Raw genomic sequence first — 26,104 nt, forward strand, 5'->3', positions numbered from 1 at the left:
AAGTCTCCATTAAAAGTCAGCAGCTACAGTATTAGTTTATATTGTAAAAAATAGAAGTTACACCCAAGCACAAAATGCCCCCCTCAAAAATATACGTGCGTAAACGCATGCATCGGGGCACCAATGCATGAAAGCGTTTGTGATATTCATGTTACACATCACTAATCCTCAGTGTCCATCAGTGCAGCCTCATCAGCGCCCGGCAGTGAAGGAGAAAAATTACTTGTTTACAAAATTTACTAACAGAAACTAAGAAAAACTTCTTGAATTTTTTTTATTTTTTTTAAAAGGAAAAAAATAAATAAAAATAAAAAAAACCCAGGAGATTAAATACCAAAGTTCTATTTGTGTGAAGTAAATAACAATTTCACATGGTTACAGTGTAACATGACCATGCAATTGTCATTTAAAGTGACAGCGCTGAAAGCTGAAAAATGGCCTGGGCAGGAAGGGGGTGTAAGTGCCTTGTATTGAGGTGGTTAATATTTGCAAATAAATTTAAAGTAAAAGTGTATGCAAAAACTAAAATCCCTGCATCTATAGCCACCAACATTCTAACACTAAAATCACTAGCCCTGTAAAGAAAAAAAAAAAAAAAAAAAACGAGTATACATACTTTTCCTACTGGCAATGTGACCCGATCTCCATAGTTGCGCTGTGGAGGCGGGTGCAAAGGACACGTCTCAACAGGAGCCCCATAGTAACACCACTTCCCATTTCACAGCCGTTGTCACTCAGAGCTTCCGCAGCGTCAGATCGTCTGCCGAAAACGTATCCCCTCCCTTACCTTAAAGCGGAGTTCTAATTTAAAAAAAATATAAATACTACTGCACCTTCTGGCTTAAAAAAATAAAAAAAATAATGGATGAGGAGACCTGATCTCTCAGAAGCACCCAAAGAGATCCTGCCTCCCCTCCGGACGGAGGAGTTACAAAAACAAAAAGGTGTCGTGGGGTGGGGCCTCTCTTTAAAGTTCTGGAGAAAGAAGGCATTTGTGGTCACCATCTCAGGTGCTGTTCTGAAAGACGCCTTGGGGGGGGGGGGGGGGGGGGGGGGGGGGGGAAAGAAAGTGCACAAAGAAGGACAACAGGCATTATTGTATAAACACAATACACAAAGATGGTCAGAGTTTACAAGAGAAGTTAAAACAGCAAATTTCAGATGACTGTTTCAGTGCACAGCTGAGCGATCACATGATAGTCAATGGAAATTTAGTACAGGGTGCGGTCTAGAAAACAAGACACAAGGAAGCAAAGGGACTGAAGTTGCCCATGAATGCACACATCAACACTCCTTACCTCTAACAAGATGTACAAAAGTTGTTATTAACGCTAGGCTGCCTGATGGGAATTTAAACCAGGAGGTTGTTTCTCCAACTGCAGTAATGAAGCCGTGTATTTTTCTGTATGCTTTGTGCGCACGTTACCAGGGAAATAAACACAAAAGAACCAGTCTCCAGGTATGTTTTATGATCATTTTAAATGGCAAAAGTACCCGAAAGGCTGCTCTCTCACATACACACAGATGGTACTGTGCAAAAGATTTAGGCAGTGCAAAGAAAAGCTGTAAAGAAAAGGTTTTCAAAAAAAACACTTCCTTTCCCCCCTCAATGTTTTACTATCCAAAGTTAAAACAAGGGCAGAAGATTTAATAGACGGAAATGGAAAAATGACTGAAGTTCCACTTTACGTTTTACCAATAGGCAGGCCTATATTAAGGCTTACATACATCTCCTAAACATGCACCATTTAGGAGATATTTACCATCCTAGCAGCCAGTTAAAGCGGAAGGCCGTTTAAAAAAAAAAATAAAAATTAAGTCAGCAGCTGCAAACACTTACGGCTTCACTGCCCGTTTCCTACTGCGCATGCGCGAGTCACGCAGCGCTTTGTGAATGGGGCACGCTGTGTTCTGGAACACACAGTTCCCAGAACAGCGCGACCCATTACCCAGAAGACGCCGCACGGAGGAGAGAAGAAAGAAGATCTCCGGAGGAAGAGGAAGATTAGGATTATGTGCCTAGCAACAGGCACTTCTGGTAAGTAAAAAAAAATTTTTTTTTAGATTTTTTTGTAATTTTTAATATATTTTTTTTTTTTCAGGGTGGCCCTCCACTTGAAGTCACTGGCACATGCGCTCTGAAGGAACGTCCGTGTGTGTCGACACTCATACTGTTAGAGCCAAACCCAGGAATTTGAGGAGACAAGAGCTCCAAACATCCTGTCACTTGTTACACCATACTCAGTTGAATTTTAACAAGTCACCAATATATAGTGAAACCTCCCTATTCTGTATTCCGATAAAGCCGTATATGTGTTTTATCCAATAGTGTTCGATTCTCCAATCATCGCGCACCTACACTTAAGTCCCTTTTATCTCCAAGTCTTGTGTCACTTAACACAAACAAAACTTGGTTATCCTATCCGGGTTCTTACAAAATGTGGACTCAAGACTTGTAGATATTCTCGTACACACACACCGTGTCCAAGAGTGTCGTTTCTGCCAACACTAAGGAAGAGTTCAAAACACAGGAGTATCTCAATCGTGGTACAGATCATGTTTACCTAATCCAATGCACTGCGTGTGGTTTATAGTACGTTGGCTGTAAAATTCATCCATTTTGTTCTTGCATAGCAGAAGAAAAGCATTTCTATAGCACTGATCAATGTAATGTCATTGGTCCCCAAAGTGTCATTAGGGGTCAGATTTGTCTGCCGCAATCCTGAAGAACAAAAAACCCACGCAGATTGCTGCTATTACCAGTAAAAATAAAAAATGTATGCATGTATATATATATATATATATATATATATATATATATATATATATATATATATATATATATATCCCCTAAATGTATCTCATAGTTGTGATAACTTTTGCGCAAATCAATATACGCTTATTGCATTTTTACCAAAAATATGTAGAAGAAAAATATACATCGGCCTAAACTAATGAAAATGTTTCATATTTTTTTGGATATGTATTAAAGCAAATAGAAAAAAAAAAAAAAAAGTTTTCAAAACGGTCACTCGGGTTATAGCGCAAAAAACACAGAGGTGATCAAATACCACCAAAAGAAAGCTCTATTTGTAGGTAGAAAGGGACATAAAAATTGTTTGGGTACAGAGTCATACAATTGTCAGTTAAAGAGACAGTGCCGTATCGCAAAAAATGGCCTGGTCATTAAAGCGGAAGTCCACCCTAAAATGGACCTTCCGCTCATTGTAATCCCCCCCCCCTCCGGCGCCACAATTGGCACCTTTCAGGGATGAGGGGGGGTGCAGGTACCTGTACAGTACAGGTATCTGCACCCACTTCCGGCGTAGATTCTGCAGAAGGTATGCCCCTTTCCGAAAGTCCCTCGCTGCCTGCTGGGAAACACACGGATCCCAGAGACAGCGGGGACCATCCTTATTGCGCAGCGCGACTCACGCATGCGCAGTAGGGAACCGGGAAATGAAGCCGCTTCCTGATTCCCATACCCAAGATGGCGGTGGCAGCACCCGAGAGACGATCGAGAGATCGGCTTCGGGTGCCGACATCGCGGGCGCGCTGGACGGGTAAGTGTCACTATTTTAAAAGTTAGCAGCTGCAGTATTTGTAGCTGCTGGCTTTAAAAAAAAAAAAAAAAAAAAAAAAAAAAACGGCGGACTCCCGCTTTAAGGGGGGAAAATTCTTCCAGCCCTTCAGTGGTTGATGGCCGAAACACGTTGACTGACTGCTGTTCACATGCAATAAAACAATGTTTTAGCTGACTTTCATAGCACCAGCCTTTTTTGCATGGACTATATGGAGGTTTACACAGACATCATAGGCCGAGTTCTGTGTTCTTGAGGCTCACCAGGCATTGCACAGTAGGTAGTAGCTCGGATACACCTGTTCCAGTGTGCCATTAGCGGCAGCTCCGGCCAGTCAGTCACAGAGCCGCAAACCCAGAAGGAAGACCGGTATAGACGGATTTCATTTTGCGGTAAGTTTCACATAATGTGCTAGTGGGGGGGGGGGGGGGGCGGCTTGGAGTTTTCAACTGCTTTAAACTGAAACAAAACAGCTGTGTAAGAACAGCTAAACTCTGCTACTAAACTGAGGTTGTAGACCATGTCACAGGTCATACACCATGGCAAGAGAAAGCACAGCAACAAGACACATCTTAGTTTCATACTGCATCAGCAAGGTCTCTCCAGGGCAAAGGTTTCAAAACAGACTGGGGTTTCAAGATGTGTGGTTTAAGCTCTTTTGGAGGAAGCACATAGAAAACGGACGATGTTTAAGACCATAGACGCAAAGAAAATGTAATGCAGTAGATGAAAGACACATGCTTACTTCCCTTCATCAGGAGACGCCCAGCAGTGCCATCAGCACAGAACTGGTGAACGACCTGTGGGACTCAGGTACACTGATCTACTGTCCAGAGAAATCTAGCCAAAAGTGGTCTTCATGGAAGAACTGTAGCCAAAAAGCCACACCTCCAATGTGGAAGGCTAAGCCACTCAAGCATGTATGAAAACACAGGAACTGGAATGCAGAAAAAAAAAAAATGGCAGGTGTTCTGGACTGATGAGTCAAACTTTAAATATTTGGTTGTAGCAGGAGGCAGTTTGTTCACTGAAAGGCTGGAGAGTGGTACAATGAATGATGGCAAGAGTGAAGCCATCATCATGCACGTTTGGGGCTGACTTTCTGCAAATTGAGTTGGAGATTTGGTAAGGATCAATGGTGCCCTCAATGCTGAGAAATATAGGCAGATACTTAATGCCATACCATCAGGGAGTAGTGTGATCGGTCCCAAATTTATTCTGCAGCAGGGCAACACCCCCAGACATACAGCCAATGTCATCAACCATCTTCAGTGTAAAAAAAACCATACCAGTGCAAAGAACATCCATGTCTGTAACCCAGTGCTCGACAAAACCCGGGCGTCGGGTCGCATTTGCGACTAGAATCAGCGACCTGGCGCAGCATAGCTGGGGGTATCCTGTCTCTGTGGACGCCCCCCCCGGCGCGATCGCGTCGGGCCGCGCCGCAGGCGGCCGGTAATTGAGCCCCCGGCTTTGAGGCCTTCTGTGATCCTATGGTTCCTTCTGGAATCTGGCGCCCTCTTGTGGTGGCCGTTGGAATTACAACCAACAATGCTAATGGGATTGCCTGCCAGTCCATACATACATACCATACATTTTTTTTATTTATTCTAACACCCTAGAGAGTAAAATGGTGGTCGTTGCAATACTGTCTGTCACACCGTATTTGCACAGCGGACTTGCAAGCGCATTTTTGGGGAAAAATAATTTAATAAAAAAATACAACAGTAAAGATAGCCCAATTTTTTTTTTTTTATATTGTTAAAGATAATGTTACGCCGAGTAAATCGATACCCAACATGTCACGCTTCAAAATTGCGCCCGCTCATGGAATGGCGACAAACTTTTACCCTTTAAAATCTCCATAGGCGACATTTAAAAAAAAAATTTCTACAGGTTGCACGTTTTGAGTTACAGAGGAGGTCTGCGGCTAGAATTATTGCTCTTACTCTACCGACCGCGACACCTCACATGTGTGGTTTGAACACCGCTTTCATATATGCATTTGCTTCTGCATGCAAGCTTGGCGAGACAGGGCGCATTTTAAAAAAAAAATGTTTTACTTATTTTAACTTTTATTTTTATTTTTTTCACTGTTCTTTAAAAAAAAAAAAAAAAAAAAAAAAATGTGTGTCACTTATTCCCATTACAAGGAATGTAAAAATCCCTTGTAATAGAAAAAAGCATGACAGGTCCTCTTTTATATATGAGATCTGGGGTCAGAGAGACCTCATCTCATATTTACACCAAAATGCAATTTTAAAAAAAAAATCGTAATTGGAAAAAAAATAAAATAAAATGTCCCTCTAAGAGCTATGGGCAATGACTTGGAGACAGGTGGGGGGCTGGGGGCTATCTTCCCCTCACTCGTCTCCATGTCAGGCCAGGGACAGGTCCAGATCACCGTCACGGACTTGGCTCCTAACTTTTTTAGCTGGCTCCTAGATTCCAAGCAAATTTGTCAACCCCTGCTGTAACCCCAGGCCTCCATTAACCTTGTCACTGCCAGAGCAGTTTTTGCGTTTTTTGTATACATATTTAAAAAAAAATTGTAGGCCTGCAGATTACACAAAACCACAAAAGTTCAGAGAAAAAAAAAAAATGTAATAAAAAATAAAACACACACACACACACCAAAGTGAATTTTAGGGCAAACAAGTGCAATAAACTACCGAAATGTTCGGTAAAATATAAACGACGATGAGGTCGCACTGAGTAAATAGATAACCAACATGTCAAACCTTACATTTGTGGGCACCTGTGAAATGGGGACAAAGTTTAGACTAGAGCTGCAGAAATCTGAAAAAAAAAAAATAAAAAAAAAAAAAATCATAATTTTTTTTTTTTTGCTTCAGGACAAAGGGCTAACTTTACTGTTCCATTTTAATTCATTGAAGTGTACGTTTTTCCAAAAAATTGCATTTGAAAGACCGCAGCACAAATAGGACATACAAAAGAAAACACTGATTTTAACCAGTGTTAAAGTAAATTTAAAAAAATAAAGAAAAAAAGCAAACGTGTTATACTTACCTGCTCTGTGCAGTAGTATTGCACGGATTGGCCCTGATCCTCCACTTCTAGGGTCCCTGGCGGCGGTATTGGCTCCTCCTTAGGACTACCATAGTATGTGCACTCCCGACCTGTGTGTCTATGGAGCCAAGGTCCAGAGACTTACTCAGTGGGACAATGCCCCCCCCCCCCACACTTCCTCTTTACTGCATCCGATTGACAGCAACAAGAGCCAGTGGCTCCTGCTGCTGCTCAAATGCTGTGTAAAAAGGAAAGAAAAAAAGGGGAGAATAGTTGCAGCCGCGCACAGAGCTGATCTCGTCTCCCCTCTCTTCCTCTTCACACAGGTGAAGGGCTGCACAAAGACATTTTTTATTTTTTTTAACCTTAAAGCGGAGGTCCACCCTAAAGTGGACCTTCCGCTCATTGGAATCCTCCCCCCCTCCGGCGCCACAATTGGCACCTTTCAGGGGGGAGGGGGGTGCAGGTACCTGTACATTACAGGTATCTGTACCCACTTCCGGGATAGCTCTCTGCAGAAAGGGGCGTATATTACGCCCCTTTCCGCAAGTGCCCCGCTGCCTGCTGGGAAAACACACAGATCCCAGAGGCAGCGGGGACCGTCCTTATTGCGCAGCGCGGCTCGCGCATGCGCAGTAGGGAACCGGGAAATGAAGCCGAAAGGCTCCATTTCCTGATTCCCATACCCAAGATGGTGGCGGCAGCACCCGAGATACGATCTACAGATCGGCTTCGGGTGCAGACATCGCGGGCGCGCTGGACAGGTAAGTGTCACTATTTTAAAAGTCAGCAGCTGCAGTATTTGTAGCTGCTGGCTTTAAAAAAATAAAATAAAATAAAAACGCGGAGTCCCAGCGGACTCCCACTTTAATGCACCTTTAATTTTTTTTTGTAGGAATTTTTTTTGGATGGGGGAGGGGGGGTCACCACTTTAAGTGGTTAAACTGACCTCATTTACAGACTAAAGTTCATCCCTTTGATCTAAAAAAACTAAACGTTACAATGAATACAATGGTTGATAAACATTTGCTGGATGTTTTTTTTTTGTGAGCAGAGAACAGCTCTGCACTTGTTACATGAATGAATCATGGAAATCCCAGATTAAGATCATGAGGGAGGTTGAATCAAGATCACAATTTTTTTTAGTGATTAATCGTGCAGCTCTATTTAGTACCCTATATTTTCCATAGGCGATGCTTCAAAAGCCGCTATAGGTCAGTTTACTGTTACCGAGATCTTTTGCTAGTATTGCCGCTCTGACGGATGATCAAGGCAATACCTCAGATGTGCGATTTGTAACACATGCGTTTTCATTACTGCGCAAGCACCCAGGGACAGGGGTGCTTTAAAATAATTTTCTTTTTAATTTTACAAGCTCCCAAAAAATAAAAATCTGATCACCTTTATTGCTGTCACAAGGAAACAGCCCTTGTGACAGTAATAGGCAGTGTCAGGTACTCCCAATGGGGGAGGAACGGGGGTCTGTGGAATACTGTCTTTTTGAAAAATCTGCACCACTGGTACAACAGGGACATAGTTTCCGTGATTTTACATCAGAGACCCGGTGATCAAAGACGAATCCAGCTTGGTTAGCGTCTCAACCTAGGCAGCAGACACGGGTGAGACAGGAGGCCCAGGAACAAGGGGGGGGTCTGAGACGTCCCTGTAATGATACGTCCCACGCGCCGCTCGAGTGCTTTCATCATATACCACTTCCCCCAGTCCGAATAGATATATAGATAGATAGATATCAGGTTTTGCAGCCGAATATTGTAACCAAGAACCAGATGAGACCATCTCAGTTACAAAGCTGGGATATGAACTGTAATTAAAAACAGGTACAAACAGAAAAACACTTAGGGGCTATGCCCTCTCCCTTGAATTCAGGGCAGGGTAAACTGTCCAATCAATAAGGAATACATAGGTATTCAAACATTTGAACAATAGCCCTCCCTGCTGATAAGGTGGTTTGTTTGAGAAAATTCGCGCCCCCCCCCCCCCCCCCCCCAAATTTACATGCCAGGAACACAAATACAAACATCTATGCCATAAAACACTTCTCCCAAGGCAGACACAATAGAACAATGGGACAGTCACACCCCAACAGCATGAGACAACACTGTAATAAAAATATGACACACACAAACAGTACCAGAATGATCATCCCGCTTTAACCCCTTCAAGCCATGAACTCAAATTTGCATAAAAGTCGGTGCAAATGGGTTAATATGACAATGTTGACTGTGTGCCTACTGCCTTCTTAGACTTTATACACATAGGCATAGTTTATTTGTGTTTATAAATGCTAGTCAGATGCATCAGGTTTAGTAAGCATTAAAAAATAGTTAAGGCTTCATACACACACACACGCGGATTGGATTAATTTTTAACCACAGATTCACATGACATGTGAATCAAACTGACTTTATATGTTGCAGGTTCACATATGTGGTTCAGCGGCAGTGCAATTCAGATGCAAATTTCCTTCTATTAAAACAAATTTTCAGTTTTTAAACACGAATTTGAGCCAGGGAAAAAAAAAAAAAAAAAAAAAAAAACACACGTCAAAGACTACTGCCGTTTGATAGTTCTTAAATAGCTAAAAATTGCGGGACCACCCAAAGTGGTCGTCTGGCGGCACCGAGCCCATGCGACGTTACTAACCCAGCATGCTGACCCAGATTAGTCATGTTTCAACTGCAGTCTGTCCCCACTGTGGAGCTTTCCATTTATATCCTGTCCAGGTGAAGTCAGACTGAAAAGGAAGGGAAAGCTTCCCTTACAGGAAACAGTATTTTAGACATGATAATGGTTCTAGTTCCTTCTTCAAATATCTTAAAACTGTACAGGTTTAGGAGCCATTTCCAGTGCATGCAGCCAGTAACATCACCGGTGCATGCGTTCCTTCCAAGCGGGTGCTGTGAACGGAGGCTGTGCAGGAGTGTCGTCATCATGGCTCTGGCCAATCATGTTGGCCATGACAACGGTGTGTTGAGACTGTTGCAACAGCTTTGTTCCAAGGCAGGTATTTCATAATGAGCTAGTATGCAATACATTCATTCCAATGGGCAGGAGGCGTTCTGGGAGTGCTGTATAACAGTGCTCCCAACCTGCCCCAAAGATTCTGCTTGCAGGACTTTTTTTTCCCCACCCCAAAGGCACACTGGAATGAATAAGAGGCGTTTTTCAGGTGCTTAGCAGAGGCTATTTCCAGTACTAAAGCGCCTGAAAACTGCCTCAGCGTGAAAAGGTGTCTTAGGCTTTTGTAAACCAGAAGTGATGTCATAACATCGCTTTCTGGGTTACTAGAGCCGAAAAACCCGATCAATGGCAGTTCCGGCATTGTTCGGGACTCCTGGCACCAGGCGGAAGTGCTGGCTGGTCACTCGAGCTTCCTGGTGGGATGGGAGAGCGCGGGTGAGGAGGCCCCCCTCAAAATGCTTGTAACAGCCAGCAAAAAATAAAAAAGTCCCATCAGCCACTGAGGCACACAGACTTGTAGTCATCAATGGAACACGAGTGTGGTAATCGGCACACTTGTGGGCCATTGACACTTTCTCTAGCTCACTAAATAAAGGGCAGTGCAGAGAGCTGCAGGAAGAGTGTGCAGAATCCGAACATTGCACCTGTGATCTGTTGATTGCGGGTGTAATGCTCTGCAGACTCCTGTGGACCGTGGAGTAAGGGAATATATTCACAAAGCAATAAAAACCTAAGATATGAACCAATCACCTTTCTATCAAAACAATAAGGTTTAGCTGGAGTTCCAGATTTAAACAGCCTGTCGAGCAGTAAGGATTATGAAGATTAATGTCAAGAGGCATAAAACACGCATCAGAGAAAATAGCATCTTACTAAACAAAGCATCTACAATAAAAATACATCAAATGAGAGAAGATTTCAGGTAATGTATTTAGGGTTTGAATACATTATATTGATAAGAGAAACAGCGTTTTTGTGAATCTATTCAAGAAAATTCAATAAATCCAGAACTCTTCTGATAGTATGGCCCTTTAAAATGGCTTGTGCCAAATTAAAGAGGGATTCCACCAAAAAAAAATATTAAAAGCCAGCAGCTATAAATACTACAGCTGCTGACTTTTAATAAATGGATACTTACCTGTCCCGGGTTCCAGCGATGCCGGCAGCCGAGGCCGATCGATCGGCTGCTGTCGCCACCATTCTAGGTGAGGGAATCAGGAAGTGAAGCGAATCGGCTTCACTTCCCGGTTCCCTACTGCGCATGCGCGAGCCGCGCAATAGGAAATCTCCGCGCTGTCACTGGGACCCGTGTGTGTCCCAGCAGACAGCGCGGCAGGGCAGGAAATGGCGTAGACTCCCACGGGAGTCTATGCCCGGAAGTGGGTGAAAATACCTGTCTTTGACAGGTATCTCCACCCCCCTCCCCCCTGAAAGGTGTCAATTGTGACACCGGAGGGGGGGAGGGATCCGATCAGCGGAGGTTCCACTTTAGGGTGGAATCCCGCTTTAAGAAATCCCTGCTACCTGTTTTGTTAGCTTTACCAAACACGTGCTGTATAGATTCAGGTAGTTTGTATTGTCTATTCATGCACTAGATAAAAAAACAAAAAACAAAAAATAAAACAACCCTAAACCAAACCTCCAGTTTGAAGATAAAACTGGAGATAATTAAGACCTACTTTAAGTTGGCCAAAGAAGCATATTTGCTGCTGCTCTCTCCCCCACACCCATCACAACTTAACGGGGAAGAAAACCTAAACTATAATTATGCTTAAAAATGTTCCCTCCCCTCCTAAACTTACTGCCCAATCTGTATAAAATGATCCGTGTACTTATCTACTGTCAATCTGCTCCAGTCACATGGTCCTGCAGCAGAGTCTGGGGATCTGTGATGAGGAGGAAGGCGAGACAAGCACCAGGCGGCACTAGAAGAATTCTAAACTTAATTAACCAAATTCACATTGATCGAACATCCTCATTGCTTCCAACTTTAGATGCAGAAAAGGCATTTGACAGAAAGCACTGAGTAGATTTTTCCAAAACGAACAAAATTTGGATTCCAAGGATTCATCCATTCGGCAATTATGGCGCTCTACACACACAACCTACGGCTAAAGTTTTTACATAAGGTACAATCTCAAGAAATTTCTCCCTTACTAACAGGACCAGACAAGGATGTCCACTATCCTCATTTTTTTCACTAGCAATATAACTACTGTATTTATTGGTGTACAACACTCACCTTTTCACCATGAAAATTGGGTGCAAATAGCGTGCGCGTGTAATAAAAGCCAATAGCTGCCTTATTTAAAAAAGCAAGTTTTTTTTCCTGAAACTTCCCTCTTAAAATGTGTGTGTGTGTGTGTGTTAGACGCCTGTGTGTGTGTGTGTGTGTGTGTTAGACGCCTGTGTGTGTGTGTGTGTGTGTTAGACGCCTGTGTGTGTGTGTGTGTGTGTGTGTGTGTGTGTTAGACGCCTGTGTGTGTGTGTGTGTGTGTGTGTGTGTTAGACGCGTGTGTGTGTGTGTGTGTGTGTGTGTGTGTTAGACGCCTGTGTGTGTGTGTGTGTTAGACGCCTGTGTGTGTGTGTGTGTTAGACGCCTGTGTGTGTGTGTGTGTTAGACGCCTGTGTGTGTGTGTGTGTTAGACGCCTGTGTGTGTGTGTGTGTTAGACGCCTGTGTGTGTGTGTGTTAGACGCCTGTGTGTGTGTGTGTTAGACGCCAATAAATACGGTACTTGCGGAATATATAAAATCAACCTCTAATATCAAAAAGGCATAACTATAGGACAATGTGAGCATACATTAGGTTTATTTGCAGATATACTTACATTAAGCAACCCCAACTCTTCCCTGACAGAAGCTCAAAAAAATTCATAGAAAAATTTGAAGTGTCATATCACAAAATAAAGGAAAATAAGTGTTATGCTCTCCCTAGGAACCTTCCTACGACGTGTTAGAAACATAGCTTTAATTGGGATAACTCAACCTATTTGGGGATACAACTCTTACCGACCAACTAAAATATACGAAGTTAACTACCCCACCTTTTAGAGCAAGTCAACAAAGACCTACAATATAAAAAAATAAAAAATAAAAACCACACAAAAAAAATAAAAAGTTAATAAGCTTTCCTGGGTAGGGAAAATAGCCGCATTTAAAATGTAAACCCTCCCTAAAATATTATACTAATTTGGATCTTTAACCATCTCAACCTAAATTTTTTACACAATTAAATACAAAAACTAAAAAACATGGAACGGGAAAAAAAAAAAAAAAAAAAAAAAAACACACGTGGCATTCTTCATTTTAACTACCAGAAAATCATTAGGAGGGATGAATCTACCAGACATCAAGAATTATTATGCAGCCCTATTAGATCAGATGAAATTTGGCTCTACTACAGAAGACAAGCTATGGTTAAACATAGAAAAAGAAGCCACAAAAAGACACGACTTTTTTGTACACTGACAGACAGACAATCGCTTACGCTATACTCCCAAAGATTAAGACAATGTTCTTGAGAAGTACAAGTAAGCGTTGGGGATCAAAGATTTAGAATTTTTTTTTTTTTTTTACCTAGGAGTACCACCAAATCTTAACCAAATGGAAAGAACATTGCACAACAGCAAACCTGCAACGGCAACACCAGGCAGAAAACAAAATGGCACGTTCTGAGTTTGCGAAAAGTTATGTGGGAGACTCCCAAAATGTATGGAAGGAAGGTGCTCTGGTCTGATGAGACTAAAACTGAACATCAAAGAAAACACTATGTCTGGCGCAAATCCAACACATCACCCAAAGAACACCAAACCCCACAGTGAAACATGGTGGTGGCAGCATCATGCTGTGGGGATGTTTTTCAGCAGTCGGGACTGGGAAACTGGTCAGAGTTGAGGGAAAGATGGATGGTGATAAATACAGGGATATTCTTGAGTAAAACCTGTACCCCTCTGTGTGCGATTTGAGGCTAGGACAGAGGTTCACCTTCCAGCAGGACAATGACCCCAAACATACTGCTAAATCACTGGAGTGGAGTGGTTTAAGGGGGATACATGTAAATGTGTCAAAGCCCAGACCTCAATCAGATAGAAAATCTGTGGCCAGACTTAAAGATTGCTGTTCACAAGTGCAAACCATCCAATTTGAAGGAGATGGAGCAGTTTTGTAAGGAGGAATGGACAAAAATCCCAGTGGTAAGATGTGGCAAGCTCATAGAGACTTATCCCAAGCAACTTGGAGCTGTGATAGCCGCAAAAGGTGGCTCCGCAAAGAATTTACTTTAGAGCAGTGAATAGTAATGATCATTGACTTTTTCTGTTATTTTGTCCCATTTGTTGTTTGCTTCACCAAAAAAAAAAAATAAAAAAAAAAAAATCACAACACAAACATCTTTCAAAGTTGTAGGCATGTTCTTTAAATTAAATGATGCAAATCCTCAAACAATCCATGCTAAAGTGGTTGTATAGGCAAATATTTGACTTTGACCTACAGCTAAGCCTATAATAAGGCTTACCTGTAGGTAAAAAGAATATCTCCTAAACCTGTACAGTTTAGGAGATATTCCCCTCGCAATGAGCCGCTGACTACAGCGGCGCATGCGCACTGGGAATTCTCGTCTGAAAACTCCCGCATGCATGCGTGGGAGTGACGACATTGCGGCACCGAGTGGCTGGAGCCACGATATCCGGAAGACACGCCGAGGGAACATGTCACCTACCTCGGCGTGGACCGAGTGAGATGCTGGCGCCTCGTTCTAAGATAAGTATTTCATAATGAGCTAGTATGCGGTGCATACTAGCTCATTAGGCCTTTTCCATTACAGGTAAAAAAAAATAAAAATATATAAAAGTCAGCGGGTTTACTCCCGCTTTAATTCCAGGTTGCGGAAAAAAATGCTAAGGGTGAATACTTTTGCAAGGCACTGTAAAAACCTGCAAAGCTTCTGGAATTCAATAGCCTCCTTTATAGAAGATATTACGGGAAACTAAACTTAACTCGGCCACAGCCTTATTAGGTCTTAATTTAGACATATACCCTAAAATATTTAGAATAGTAATCCACACACTAACAACAGCAAGGCTCACTATAACCAGTCTCTGGAAATCCAAAGACGCACCCAACTTATCCACTGCTATAGCCAGACTAAATATCCAAGCTCAATACGAACTTATGCTTAAGTCATATATTAAATATTGCCGATGTAGTCTACCATCTTGGACCCACTTTATTAATCTAATTAGCTTGGTTTTTGTTTTCATTTTTTGTAATAAAATATCTAGTTTACTTGGAGGCCTGTCCATGCCTACAGTTTGAACCCATTAGGGGTAGACTGTTACAGGCTATCAAGTATTATACTTCTACATAAAAATCTTTATAAACCAATGCAACTATGTTGGTTACAAATTACTAACATGAATGAAAATCTATTGTGGATTAAAAAAAAAAAAAAAAAACTTTCAATAAAAATTTATTGAAAAAAAACAAAAAACAAAAAAAACAAACACCCCACCACACACACACACACATTAAGTTATCATGGATACATAATATATATATATATATATTATATATATATATATATATATATATTCTAACATTCTTTGGACGCGGGGCTTCCCCTCAAAATCTGACAGCAGTTTTTTCTTTATTGCTAACAATTCTTTTTACATTCAGCCGATTGTTAACGACCATGACAGTTACTAGTTAACGACGCTAGCCACTTACAAGTAAGACTTTGTAAAATAACTCATGCAGTATTTTAGTAGCTTTTTTAGTGAATGCCAAAACTCGGATGTCGTAGGACAGTGGTTCTCAACCTCAGTCCTAAAGTACCCCCAAAATGGGCCATGTTTTCAGGTTTTCCTTTACTTTGCACATCGGCTTTGGGTAAGTAAACTTTTTTTTTTTTTTTTTTTTTTTTTTAACAGGTTAGGCAGGATATGGGCAGACAGGTATAGCGAGAAGCTCCTGTGGGGAGAAAAAAAAATGCTTTTTTTTTTTAAATATACACATTTCATTTTTTTCCTCAGTAGGTGAACTTGACCTTTAAAGGTGTATCCACCATAACAAACCAATATTACACATCTGGTAAACAGTCATGAGTAACTGGCAAAAGTTCACAGATCGAGTTGATCCTGAGGCAGACGGACTTCCTCCCCAGACGGACTTCCTCCCCAGACGGACTTCCTCCCCAGACGGACTTCCTCCCCAGACGGACTTCCTCCCCAGACGGACTTCCTCCCCAGACGGACTTCCTCCCCAGACGGACTTCCTCCCCAGACGGACTTCCTCCCCAGACGGACTTCCTCCCCAGACGGACTTCCTCCCCAGACGGACTTCCTCCCCAGACGGACTTCCTCCGATCCGCTCTGCAGACGGATAGAAAAATCGGATTTTCCTCCGTCTGCAGAATCGGACTGTTGCGGAGGCGGACGAAATCGGGTGTCTGCGGATGCTCATCCGCAGACACCCGCTATCCCATAGGGATGCATGCATGTCCGTATTTCATCTGCAAACGGATGGATGAAATACGGACATATCGTCCGCATGTGTGAAAGGGGCCTTAGTTCTATTTTATTTAGGTCGCTGACATGGAATTGTTTTGTAATTAAAGATTTCAGAGTTTTATGATCTGCATATCTGTTCAAGGGTTCCTAAAATATTTTTAAGTGGGTCAGCATTACAGCCAGGCAACTTGCATTTAATTGGAGCATCTGGCAATGACATTGGTATTTTTTATTCCCATGGTTTAACCACTTCCTTACCGTAGGCCATCATATGACGTCATGGGCTTTCAGGGGTGATATCTGAATGTTGCCTGCAGCTACAGCCATCATTCAGATATAGTTATTTTTATTTTTTCAGCTGCCAATTTGCCTTTACTGTAAAAACAATCAGTGGCTTCCCTCCGGTGCTTCTCCTGGCTTGCCTGTATGATCGGTGAGCCAGAGAAGGAATCTAACACTGGCGGAAGTTAGCCATAGGGATTTTCGAGGGACAGATGGTCCCCGGCAGACTCTGAATCTTGGAGGCCTGGGCGCAACTTTGGCGTCACTTCTGGGCTGGCGGAAGTAAACAATGCTGGAGGACTCGTTAATTTTTTATTTTTTTTCTCTTGGATTTCTGGCTCTCCAGCCTGGAGGAGAGATGTAGGGTCTTGGAGGACCTGTCACGCACTATTCCTATTTTTTTGTTTTTAAAAGTAAACTGTAAACGGAAACAAAAAATGCTTGTGTGCAGAAGTGAATGCAAATGCGTAATTTTCATTCAAACCACACATTTGAGGTATCACCGCGAACGTTGGCGCAAGAGCAATAATTCTAGCCCAAGACCACCTCTTAACTCTAAACGTGTAACCATTGTTAAAAAAATTTAAAGTGTCGCATATGGAGATTATGTACCAAAGTTTGGCACCATTCCATGAGTGTATGCAATTTTAAAGTGTGATATGTTGGGTGTCTATTTACAAGGACACCTGAGGGTTGTAAACGATGTATAGCTTCCTTTCATTGTGTACAATTGTGTTGCTAGCTGTGATTGGTCACAGTGGGGAGGAAGTCCGTCCGGGGAGGAAGTCCGTCCGGGGAGGAAGTCCGTCCGGGGAGGAAGTCCGTCCGGGGAGGAAGTCCGTCCGGGGAGGAAGTCCGTCCGGGGAGGAAGTCCGTCCGCCTCAGGATCAACTTGATCTGTGAACTTTTGCCAGTTACTCATGAATGTTTACCAGATGTGTAATATTGGTTTGTTATGGTGGATACACCTTTAAAAAGGTCAAGATCACCTTCTGAGGAAAAAAAATGAAATGCGTATATTTAAAAAAAAAAATAATAAAAAAAAAAAGCATTTTTTTCCCCCCACAGGAGCCTTTCGCTATACCTGTCTGCCCATATCCTGCCTAACCTGTTAAAAAATAAAATAAAAGTTTACCCATTTTTATTGTGCCCTGGTCAGGTGATCCTGCAGCTCTGTGTAAGGAAGCGCAATTTACAATGGGGATTATGCATCCCAAACATATGGCTCGTGGTTGGAGAGTATTGGCACATACTGTAGCTGCTGACTTCATATACATTTAACGTAAGGACACTTACCTGGTTCCAGGGACCCAGCAGTGTCCTCACTCAAACCAATTCTTCAATTGGCTTCGGGTGCAGGTACAGTAAGTAAGAGAAAAAGGAAGTGAATCCTTACTGCATGTGTGAACTATGTTACACCTTGTGAATGGTCCAGAAGTCTTCTGGGACCCGTTGAGTCCCCGAAGACTGAAGGGAATGGGGGGCCCAGACGGAAGAGTTTACCTATCAACACCAGCTACCCGCTCCCCCAAAATGCCAGATATGTAATTTTAAGTGGAGCGCCACTTAAATTTTGTAGCTCCCTAGGGGGGCTGAGACAATAAGGGATGACTGAATTTTGCTGTCAAAACCTGTACAGTACCTGCTAATGGCAGAACCTGTTCAGTACCTTCAAGGTACTCACATATTTACTCTTAGACCTCATTCACACTGGCATCCCTGTGTTTAGGGACCTCCGGGATTTAAAAAAAAACGAAAAAAAAAAAAAATTTAAGTTTTAACCCTTTCACTGCCATAGCCATTTTTGCGCATGGTTAAAAAATTTTAGGACTCAAATTGCATAAAACCCCCAAAACATTTTCTGAAAGCAGACACCCTAGAGAAAAAAAATAAATAAAGTGGTAGTTAGATTTGCACAGTTCTGAATAAAATGAGAATCACATTTTATTTAGAATAAAGATCAATCCTCAGAGCAACTTCATCTCTCACATTACACTGTTATATTTAGGGCACACAATTTTGGGGGGTAAAATGTAAAAGACAACATTGCACTGAGTAAATAGATACCAAACTTAAAATTTGCGTGTGCCTGTGAAATAGTGACAAAATTCAGTACCAGATTTTCCATAGGCGACACTTAAAAGCCCCCCTTACAGATCCATCAGTTGAGTCATACGTATGTGGGGACCTCAAATTTTTTTTTTTGGGGGGGGGGGGGGGGGGTTTATGTGCAACTTACATTTTTTACAATTTAAAAAATAAATTATATATATATATATATATATATATATATATATATATATATATATAATTTATCTAATAATAAATCTAAATAATAATAATAATAATAATATAAATAATATATATTATTTTTATTTTACATCACGCAGTGGACAAAGTCCTTGTGATGACAGGTTCTCTTTAATAAAACATCCATGTTTAGACCCTGGATGTCTACCTTGTGCTCTACTGAATGCAATACAGTGCTGGTCCCAGGCCCACAGATGGACAAGCAGAGCCTGGGATACATGGCCGGAAGGGAGAATGTGAGCCGTTATCCAGGGGGGGAGTGTGAAAGATTCTTTGCGACAGGTACTCTTTTTGGAGGGATCTGGGGTCTAATAGGATGATCAAGACGTGTTTTTGAATACTTTTGATTTTTTTTTTTTTAAATGGCACGGTTGACATGGGGGTAAACCAGAAGTGATGTCATGTCATCGCTTCCAGGTTACTATAGCGGTGACCCAATCAAAGCAGAGTTTCCGACCTGGCTCTGTGGTAGCTCGGGTCTCCGGTGGGACAGTTGCTATTACAAGAGAGCCAACTGCCAGGCATTACCCTGGTACAACCATCTGAAATCCAATGACGTACCAGGTATGCCATTTGACAGCAAGTGGTTAAATATGACTTACCACACACAAACATACGCCAAAAGGATCACCAATCCCAAAAGTAATATTGTATGAATTCTGTCTATATAGTTTTATTTAAAGTCATTTTATAGTGATCCTTGGCTAGTCTGTACATTTCAATGTAGGCTTTTCCCTGTAACCCCCCATCCCCCTCCCATTTCTCCTCTTACAATGTCAACAAACATTCAGTACCTTAAGCAGCTCACCCTGCCCACAGCAAGGGCACAACTAGACAAAACACTTGCTGGCTTTCCTCTCTCAGAGCCCACAAGTTTCCACACTCTGCCCCTCTATATCTATACAGGAATATCTGTCCTACCCCGCTTTCAACAAGCTGGATGAACTAAATTTAGACTATTCTTTGTTCTCCTAGCTTTAGCTAAAGCCTATATACACCCTGAACTGCTGATGCTGTGACCAGCTCTAGTACAAATATAAAGATTGTGGTGTTGAGGACCAACAGGCACTGAAAAGACATTATTCAATAAGTGAAGCTAGGTGTCTGTAGTGTACATAAAAACCCAATTAGCAGCCTTCAGAAAATACCAGGTGGTCCTGCCATGAAGATCTTTGATCAAGCAATTCCTGTGATTGGGTGACAATGTTCTGCAGGGAAAATTTATCAAAACTGGAGAAGCCAGAACCCGGACAGCTGTGCATGGCAACCAGTCGGCCTCCAAGTCAGTGGTTCTTAACCTTTCTAGTGCCGTGACCCCTGATAAAAATTACCCAAGTTGTGGGGACCCCAACAGTAAAATTTTCGTAGCGCTGGTTGTCAGCATGCAATCTCTATCCTAATTTCTTGCCCCCCCCCCCCCATCTTTCATGTTCTCTTATTCGCTCTCTTTTTCTTTGTTCCTCCCCTTCTTTTGTGCTCCATTCCATGTAGCCTCTATTTTTATTCCTTCTCTTACTTCTTTGAGGGGGGTGGTGGTTCAGATCAGTAAACTTAAGTGTTCTTGATTAAGGTCATCTGCTGATCCGAGAACTGTAGTGTGGACTTTTAATGGCAACAGTAATCACAGGTAGTGTTGCTCACTGTGTCTCAGACTGGAGACACACTGGTGTCTCGTAGCAGTGACACCTATGCAGAAATCAGGAGATAGGGTCTCCTCTGGCCCCTCCCACTTCACATGCTTCAGCAGTCAGCTGACCTCTAGTCTCTGGCCCCAGCCATGCCGTGAACTGAATGGGCGGCTGTGAAGAGGCTGAGTGGACAGCTGCTGACTCCAGGAACAGCCCTGATGGGCAGCCGCAAAAAAGCTTTAAGAGCTGGACGGGCTTCAGAAACAGACCAGGATTCGGTGACCCCTGGTAAATCATCATTTGACCACCAGGTTGAGAACCACTGATCTAAATCAACGCCTAAGTTAACCAAAAAAAAAATAATAGATTTTAGCATAAGGGACATTCCTTACCTTCAGTGAGCTGTGTCCCTTGTGCTGCTGTGTCCTCCTTTCGCCCACCACTACGATCTTCCAGAAGAACAGAACTAAGACATGTACTCAAGAGGGCACAAATATGGCCGCCCTTTCTGCCAAAACTTCTCAATTCAAAGAGGCCATTATTAAAACTTACATGAATGAAACAGGATAAAAAAAAATGGAGGCTGGTGGTCGATTGATAGCTCTTTCTCATGAAAACCGCACAGATTTCACTTGCAGAGACATCGGTTTACCTCAGTTATCTTGCACACAGACTAAGTTTTTATACACATTGACATCAGTTTTCATGCGTGCCAATTATGTTTCCTTGGTGAAGTCATGTCAGGTTTTTTTCCAATGCAGAAAACCAAACACACGCGATACCAGTGTTGTGAACAGGGCACATACAGAACAATTGTTTTTTGTGCCTGTGCAGAAGAAAAAAAACTGACATCTGTATCATGGTGTGAATAAGCCATAGGCCCCTTTCACACGGGGCGGATCAGTAATGATCCGCCCCGTGATGATCCGCTTGCTCAGCAGGGATCGCTCCGTTTTCCCCGCTGAGCCGGCGGCGGACAGGGCGGTGTCCCCACATTGTGCAGGGACTGCCCAGTCAGCTCTCTGCTCTCCTCTATGGGGGATCGGATGAACACGGACTGTCTGTCCGTGTTCATCCAATCCGCTCTGCAGATGGATAGAAAAATAGGATTTTCCTCCGTCTGCAGAATCGGACAGTAGCGGAGGCGGACAATAGCGGGTGTCTGCAGATGTTCATCCGCAGACACCCGCTATCCCATAGGGATGCATTTATGTCCATATTTCATTCGCAAACGGATGGATGAAATACGGACATACTGTCCGCATGTGTGAAAGGGGCCTAAGACGGACACTTCCTTGGCTGGAAAAAGGAGGATCTAGTTCCGCTTTAACCACTTCTAGACTGCAATACATACAATATACACATACACGTTGTGGATTGCAAGTGGTTTACTGGGATTATGGCTAAATATATCAGCCATTACTTTGGTAGATTCTTTTACAGCCGGCGGCTGGCTCTTTCATGAAAGTGTTCGAGAGGCTCACGAGCTTCCACTGTCTCCCCAGAGAAACGATCCAATGGTGCGGCTGGCTAGTCCCAGAGGTGATCAAACTAGACGGTTTGCCTCTATGGCCTTGGAGTACTGAAACGGCGCCTGAAGCAAGCTGGAAGTAAACTTTTCTTTCTTTAAAGCAAAAGTAAATAAAAGATTTGGGGGGGGGGGGGGGTCTTTTTGACACCAGATCTCTCCATAAAAAGCAGGACCTGTCATCCTTATTTTTACTAAAAGGGATGTTTACATTTCTCATAATAAGAATAAAAGTGATTAAATTTGGTTAAAGCGCTCCCCATCCCTCCATGCTCACAAGTTGTGCATGTATATGTAAACAGTATTTACACCACATGTGAGGTATCACCTCTTCGGTAACACGAAACTGGCAACCCGTAAGACGTTTAAAGCGCCGCCTATAGAGAATTGGTTGCCATTCCACAAGCATGAGTAGTTTTACTGCGTGACATGTTAGGTACCTATCTACCATCTTTCACATATTACCAAATAAAATCAAAAAAAAAAAAAATGTTTAAATTAAAAAAAACATAATAATAATAATAATAATAATAATAATAATAATAATAATAATAATAATAATAATAATAATAATGTATAGATTGTGCATTTTTTTTGTTTTTATTTAAAGCATCTTCTCCCCAAAAAATTGTGTTTGCAAAACGACTGAGCAAACACTGACACAAAAAATTGCAACAATCTCCATTTTATTCCCTAGTGTCTCTGCAAAAAAAAAAAAAAAAAAATAATAAAAAAAAAAATAAGTCATTTTCTAAGAAAAAAAAATGTTGGATTTAAACTCTTAAACAAAAAGTGCTAGAAAAAGCCTGATCTTAACCACTCATAGGCCTCTTCCTGCCCAAACCAATTTTCAGCACTTACACTGAATGCCAATTACTCAGTCATGCAAGACTGTACCCAAACAAGATTTTTATCATTTTTTTCACACAAATAGCACTTTCTTTTACTGGTATTTAACAATCTCTGGGGTTTATTTTTTCCTCCGACAAAAGTGAAAAGAAAAAAAAAAAAAAACACCACACCCTTTGGATTCTATAATAAAATTTAGCAAATAGTCATTTTTTTTTTTTCATAAATTTGGGCCAAAATGTATACTACTACATAGCTTTGTTAAAAATAACCCAAATACGTGTAGATTTGGTCTTTAGTCTACACGCTATGGTGCCAGTCATTGAAAATGTATCACACCTGACAGCCTCATTTCTTGAGGCCCTGAAAGGTCAGGAAAGTAATAGTACAAATACAGTCCAAGGTATTTAGCAAGAGGCACGGCAAGCTTTTTGAAGTTGTCATTTCGCCCCCCCCCCAGATTCTTGGGAAAAATCGATTTTTTTTTTTACTACACACAATTGTCATAAGTTATTTCTCACACACACAGCATATGCATACTTCCAATTACACCCCAAAATACATTTTGCTATTCCTCCCAAGTAGGGTGATACCACGTGTGTTTCTTTCACAGTCTGGTCACAGAAAGTTCCAGCATGCAGGGTGCGCTGTCAGGAGTTCTGGAAGCACAAGTTACACATCTAATTTCCTAATGACCAGTCACACTTTTGAAGGTTCTGGAGCACCAGGACAGTGGAATTACCCACAAACTAACCCCATTTTGGAAAGCAAACAACCCAACATATAATCTATGAGGCATTATGAGTCTTTTCGAATGGTTCATTTTTTTCCACAAGTCTTCGAAAAACGTGGAAAGAAAATAATTTTTTTTTTTTTAACCAAAGTGGTCAATTTATAAGATATTTACAACACATAGCAACAATGACACCCCAAAATACATTTTGGTACTCATCCAGAGTACGACGATACAACACGAGAGACTTTTACACAGCCTGGCCACATAGAGAGGTCCAACATTGAAGAGGCACACATCTAATTCCTACCCATCACACTTCTGAAGGCCCTGGAGCATTAGGCCAGTGGAATTACCCACAAAATTACCCCATTTTTGGAAAGCAAACACCCCAAGGTATATTTTATGAGGCAGGGGCTGCAAACGGGTCCTCTCCATCACTGGGGGCAATCAGTGATTGTTGGTTGGTGTGCACTAGGGATGAGCTCTGGCGTGTTTGCATGGAACACGTGCAGAGCCCGCCAGGAAGTGAGCGCAGCGCTAATCACAGGCAGTGAGACATTGCCCCGATGTGCGGCTGCAGAGATCGGGCAATGTCTCACTGCCTGTGATTAGCGCTGCGCTCACTTCCTGTCGGGCTCTGCACGTGTTCCATGCAAACACGCCTGAGCTCACCCCAAGTGTGCACTGTTAGCCGGGACGAGCCGTTACCACAATCTTCTCCTAACACACGATTGGTGTTGGGAGGCGAACTCAGCTCGTTACCACAGTTTGTTTACATTCTGTGACCGGCTGTGATTGGACACAGCCAGCCACGGAGTAAAGAGACATTTATTGGCTGTTTACACTGATCTGGGAACAGGGTATGTCCCAAGGGACACGCCTCATCCCCGATCGCCACGCTACGGGACCCCCCACAGGAGCGGCGAGAACGGGAGGACGTCATATGGCGCCCACCCAGGATCGGTGAGCATTCCTGTCGGCATCATTTTACTATGGCCTGGTATGGAAATGGTTAAAGCGGTAAACCTGGAAAATGAAAATCCCCCCGTCTGTCTCCGAATCGCGCCTCGGAATCGTCACTCTGACTTCTAATGGAGATTACAACAGAAATCCAACATGGGAAACACAAGTCACTGCTGGTGTGTGTGGACAGGATGTGCCTGCAAATCACACTGCAGTAACCCATAGCAACCAGAGAGGTAGGTGGCCCTGTGTGTATAATCCTCCCCTCCCCCCGGAGCCGGCACTTACTATGGGTCATTGGTGAAGCGAGGTGTGCGGGGCGGCTGGTACCCATACAGGTGGCAATAGAGAACATCGAAGCAGAAGGAGCACATCTCGGCGGAGACCACCATCTTGCGGGAGCTCGGACTTAAGCTGGAGCCGCAGCCCGAAGAGAGAGTCCCGCAGCCCGGGGATAGGCTGTTCCCACAAGCCAGGCCGTTCACCCGGCTGCTTCCGCCGGGCCCGCTCCCGGGGCCTCCGAGGCCCAGCTCCGCCCCGCGGCACTGGCTCTCCCCGCTGCAGTGTGGGCCACCCGGGCCCCCGGAGCCAGACGGCGGAGAGCTGGACAGTTTCTGCTTCTTCACCCCGCAGCAGCCCGCCGCCATCTTGGAACAGTCTCCCACGCACCGCTTCCGACCCATGCTCCGGGCGTCCTCCTCCTGTGCGTGGTGACGTCGGAACGTCAGGCCTTCGTAGCTCCGCCCAGTCCCGTCAGTCAGACAGATTCTCGTCCCGCCTACTGCCTCTTACAGCTGCTTGATTGGCAGGTTGAGGGAAGTGCCGGTCACGCCCCCTTTCTCGTCCTGTGGCTGGATGACGCACAGGCGGGTAGACCCTGCAGAGGGAGACACAGAGAGGGGGAAGGGCTGTCAGTGTAAACAGCTGGCATAGACAGTAATGGAGCTTTCACACCTGTAACATGTCATTCACAGAGGAGAGGGAGTGCAATGTCACCCTATATACATTCATACCATGGAAGAGGACTGGGGACACACACAACTTTATTCATCAAGTATCCTGACAATTCTGTGTTATTATCTTAGCATTGTGTTTCTTCTTTATATGACATCCCCAGACACAGATGTGTTATGTAATGGTGTGTACCCCACCCCCCTGCTACAAATCTTCCCATAGGTGTCTCCATAGCAGACAGGCCTGAGCGGAGCTCCTCCAGCACTGCCACAGGCAACGCAGTATTCAGGTCCAAAACCGAGAAACACCACTGACAGCAGAATATATAACAGAAAACACCATACTGGTCTCTTTTGTCATAAATGTCTCTCACAGCTAACAGTAATGTGATCCGAGCCACGCATGCGCAGCTCAGACCACGTTTGCAGCAGCCGCTCTGTGCCACGCAAACGCAGCGACTGCGGTGCACATTCACGGAAGTGATGTCATCGCGGCCAGAGAGAACGAAACCTGGAAGGAGGACCGGTGTCCTATCATATAGTGTCCCCCATCGGATAGTGTCCGCTGTGTTCTGCGCATGCTTTTCACAGTACTAGCGGAGAAAATTGGGAATTTTTTCTTTTTTGAAATTATACTCACCTCGCTGGACGACGCATCGATCTGATGCTACATCTGTTCCCCGCCTGCTCTAAGACTGAGAATTGAGTGATCGAACACGGCTGATCACTCAGTTCTCAGCACTCTGTGAGCAGAG

At 43.2% G+C, this 26,104-nt stretch overlaps 1 protein-coding gene across 1 annotated transcript in view; it reads right to left on the bottom strand.

Moving 5' to 3' along the window:
- The window catches only part of AMMECR1 (AMMECR nuclear protein 1), a 244,754-nt gene that overhangs the window by 90,728 nt on the left and 127,922 nt on the right, over positions 1-26,104 (bottom strand). The window contains exon 2 of the mRNA XM_077479542.1: positions 24,685-25,273. Coding sequence (XP_077335668.1) covers positions 24,685-25,079 — 395 coding nt within the window. The 5' untranslated portion in view covers positions 25,080-25,273. The remainder of the gene's footprint in view (positions 1-24,684; positions 25,274-26,104) is intronic.

This window comes from Lithobates pipiens, unplaced genomic scaffold (assembly GCF_037356315.1).
Source record: "Lithobates pipiens isolate NorthernLeopardFrog02 unplaced genomic scaffold, aLitPip1_a1.2 Scaffold_1, whole genome shotgun sequence".
Classification (NCBI taxonomy): Eukaryota; Metazoa; Chordata; class Amphibia; order Anura; family Ranidae; genus Lithobates; species Lithobates pipiens.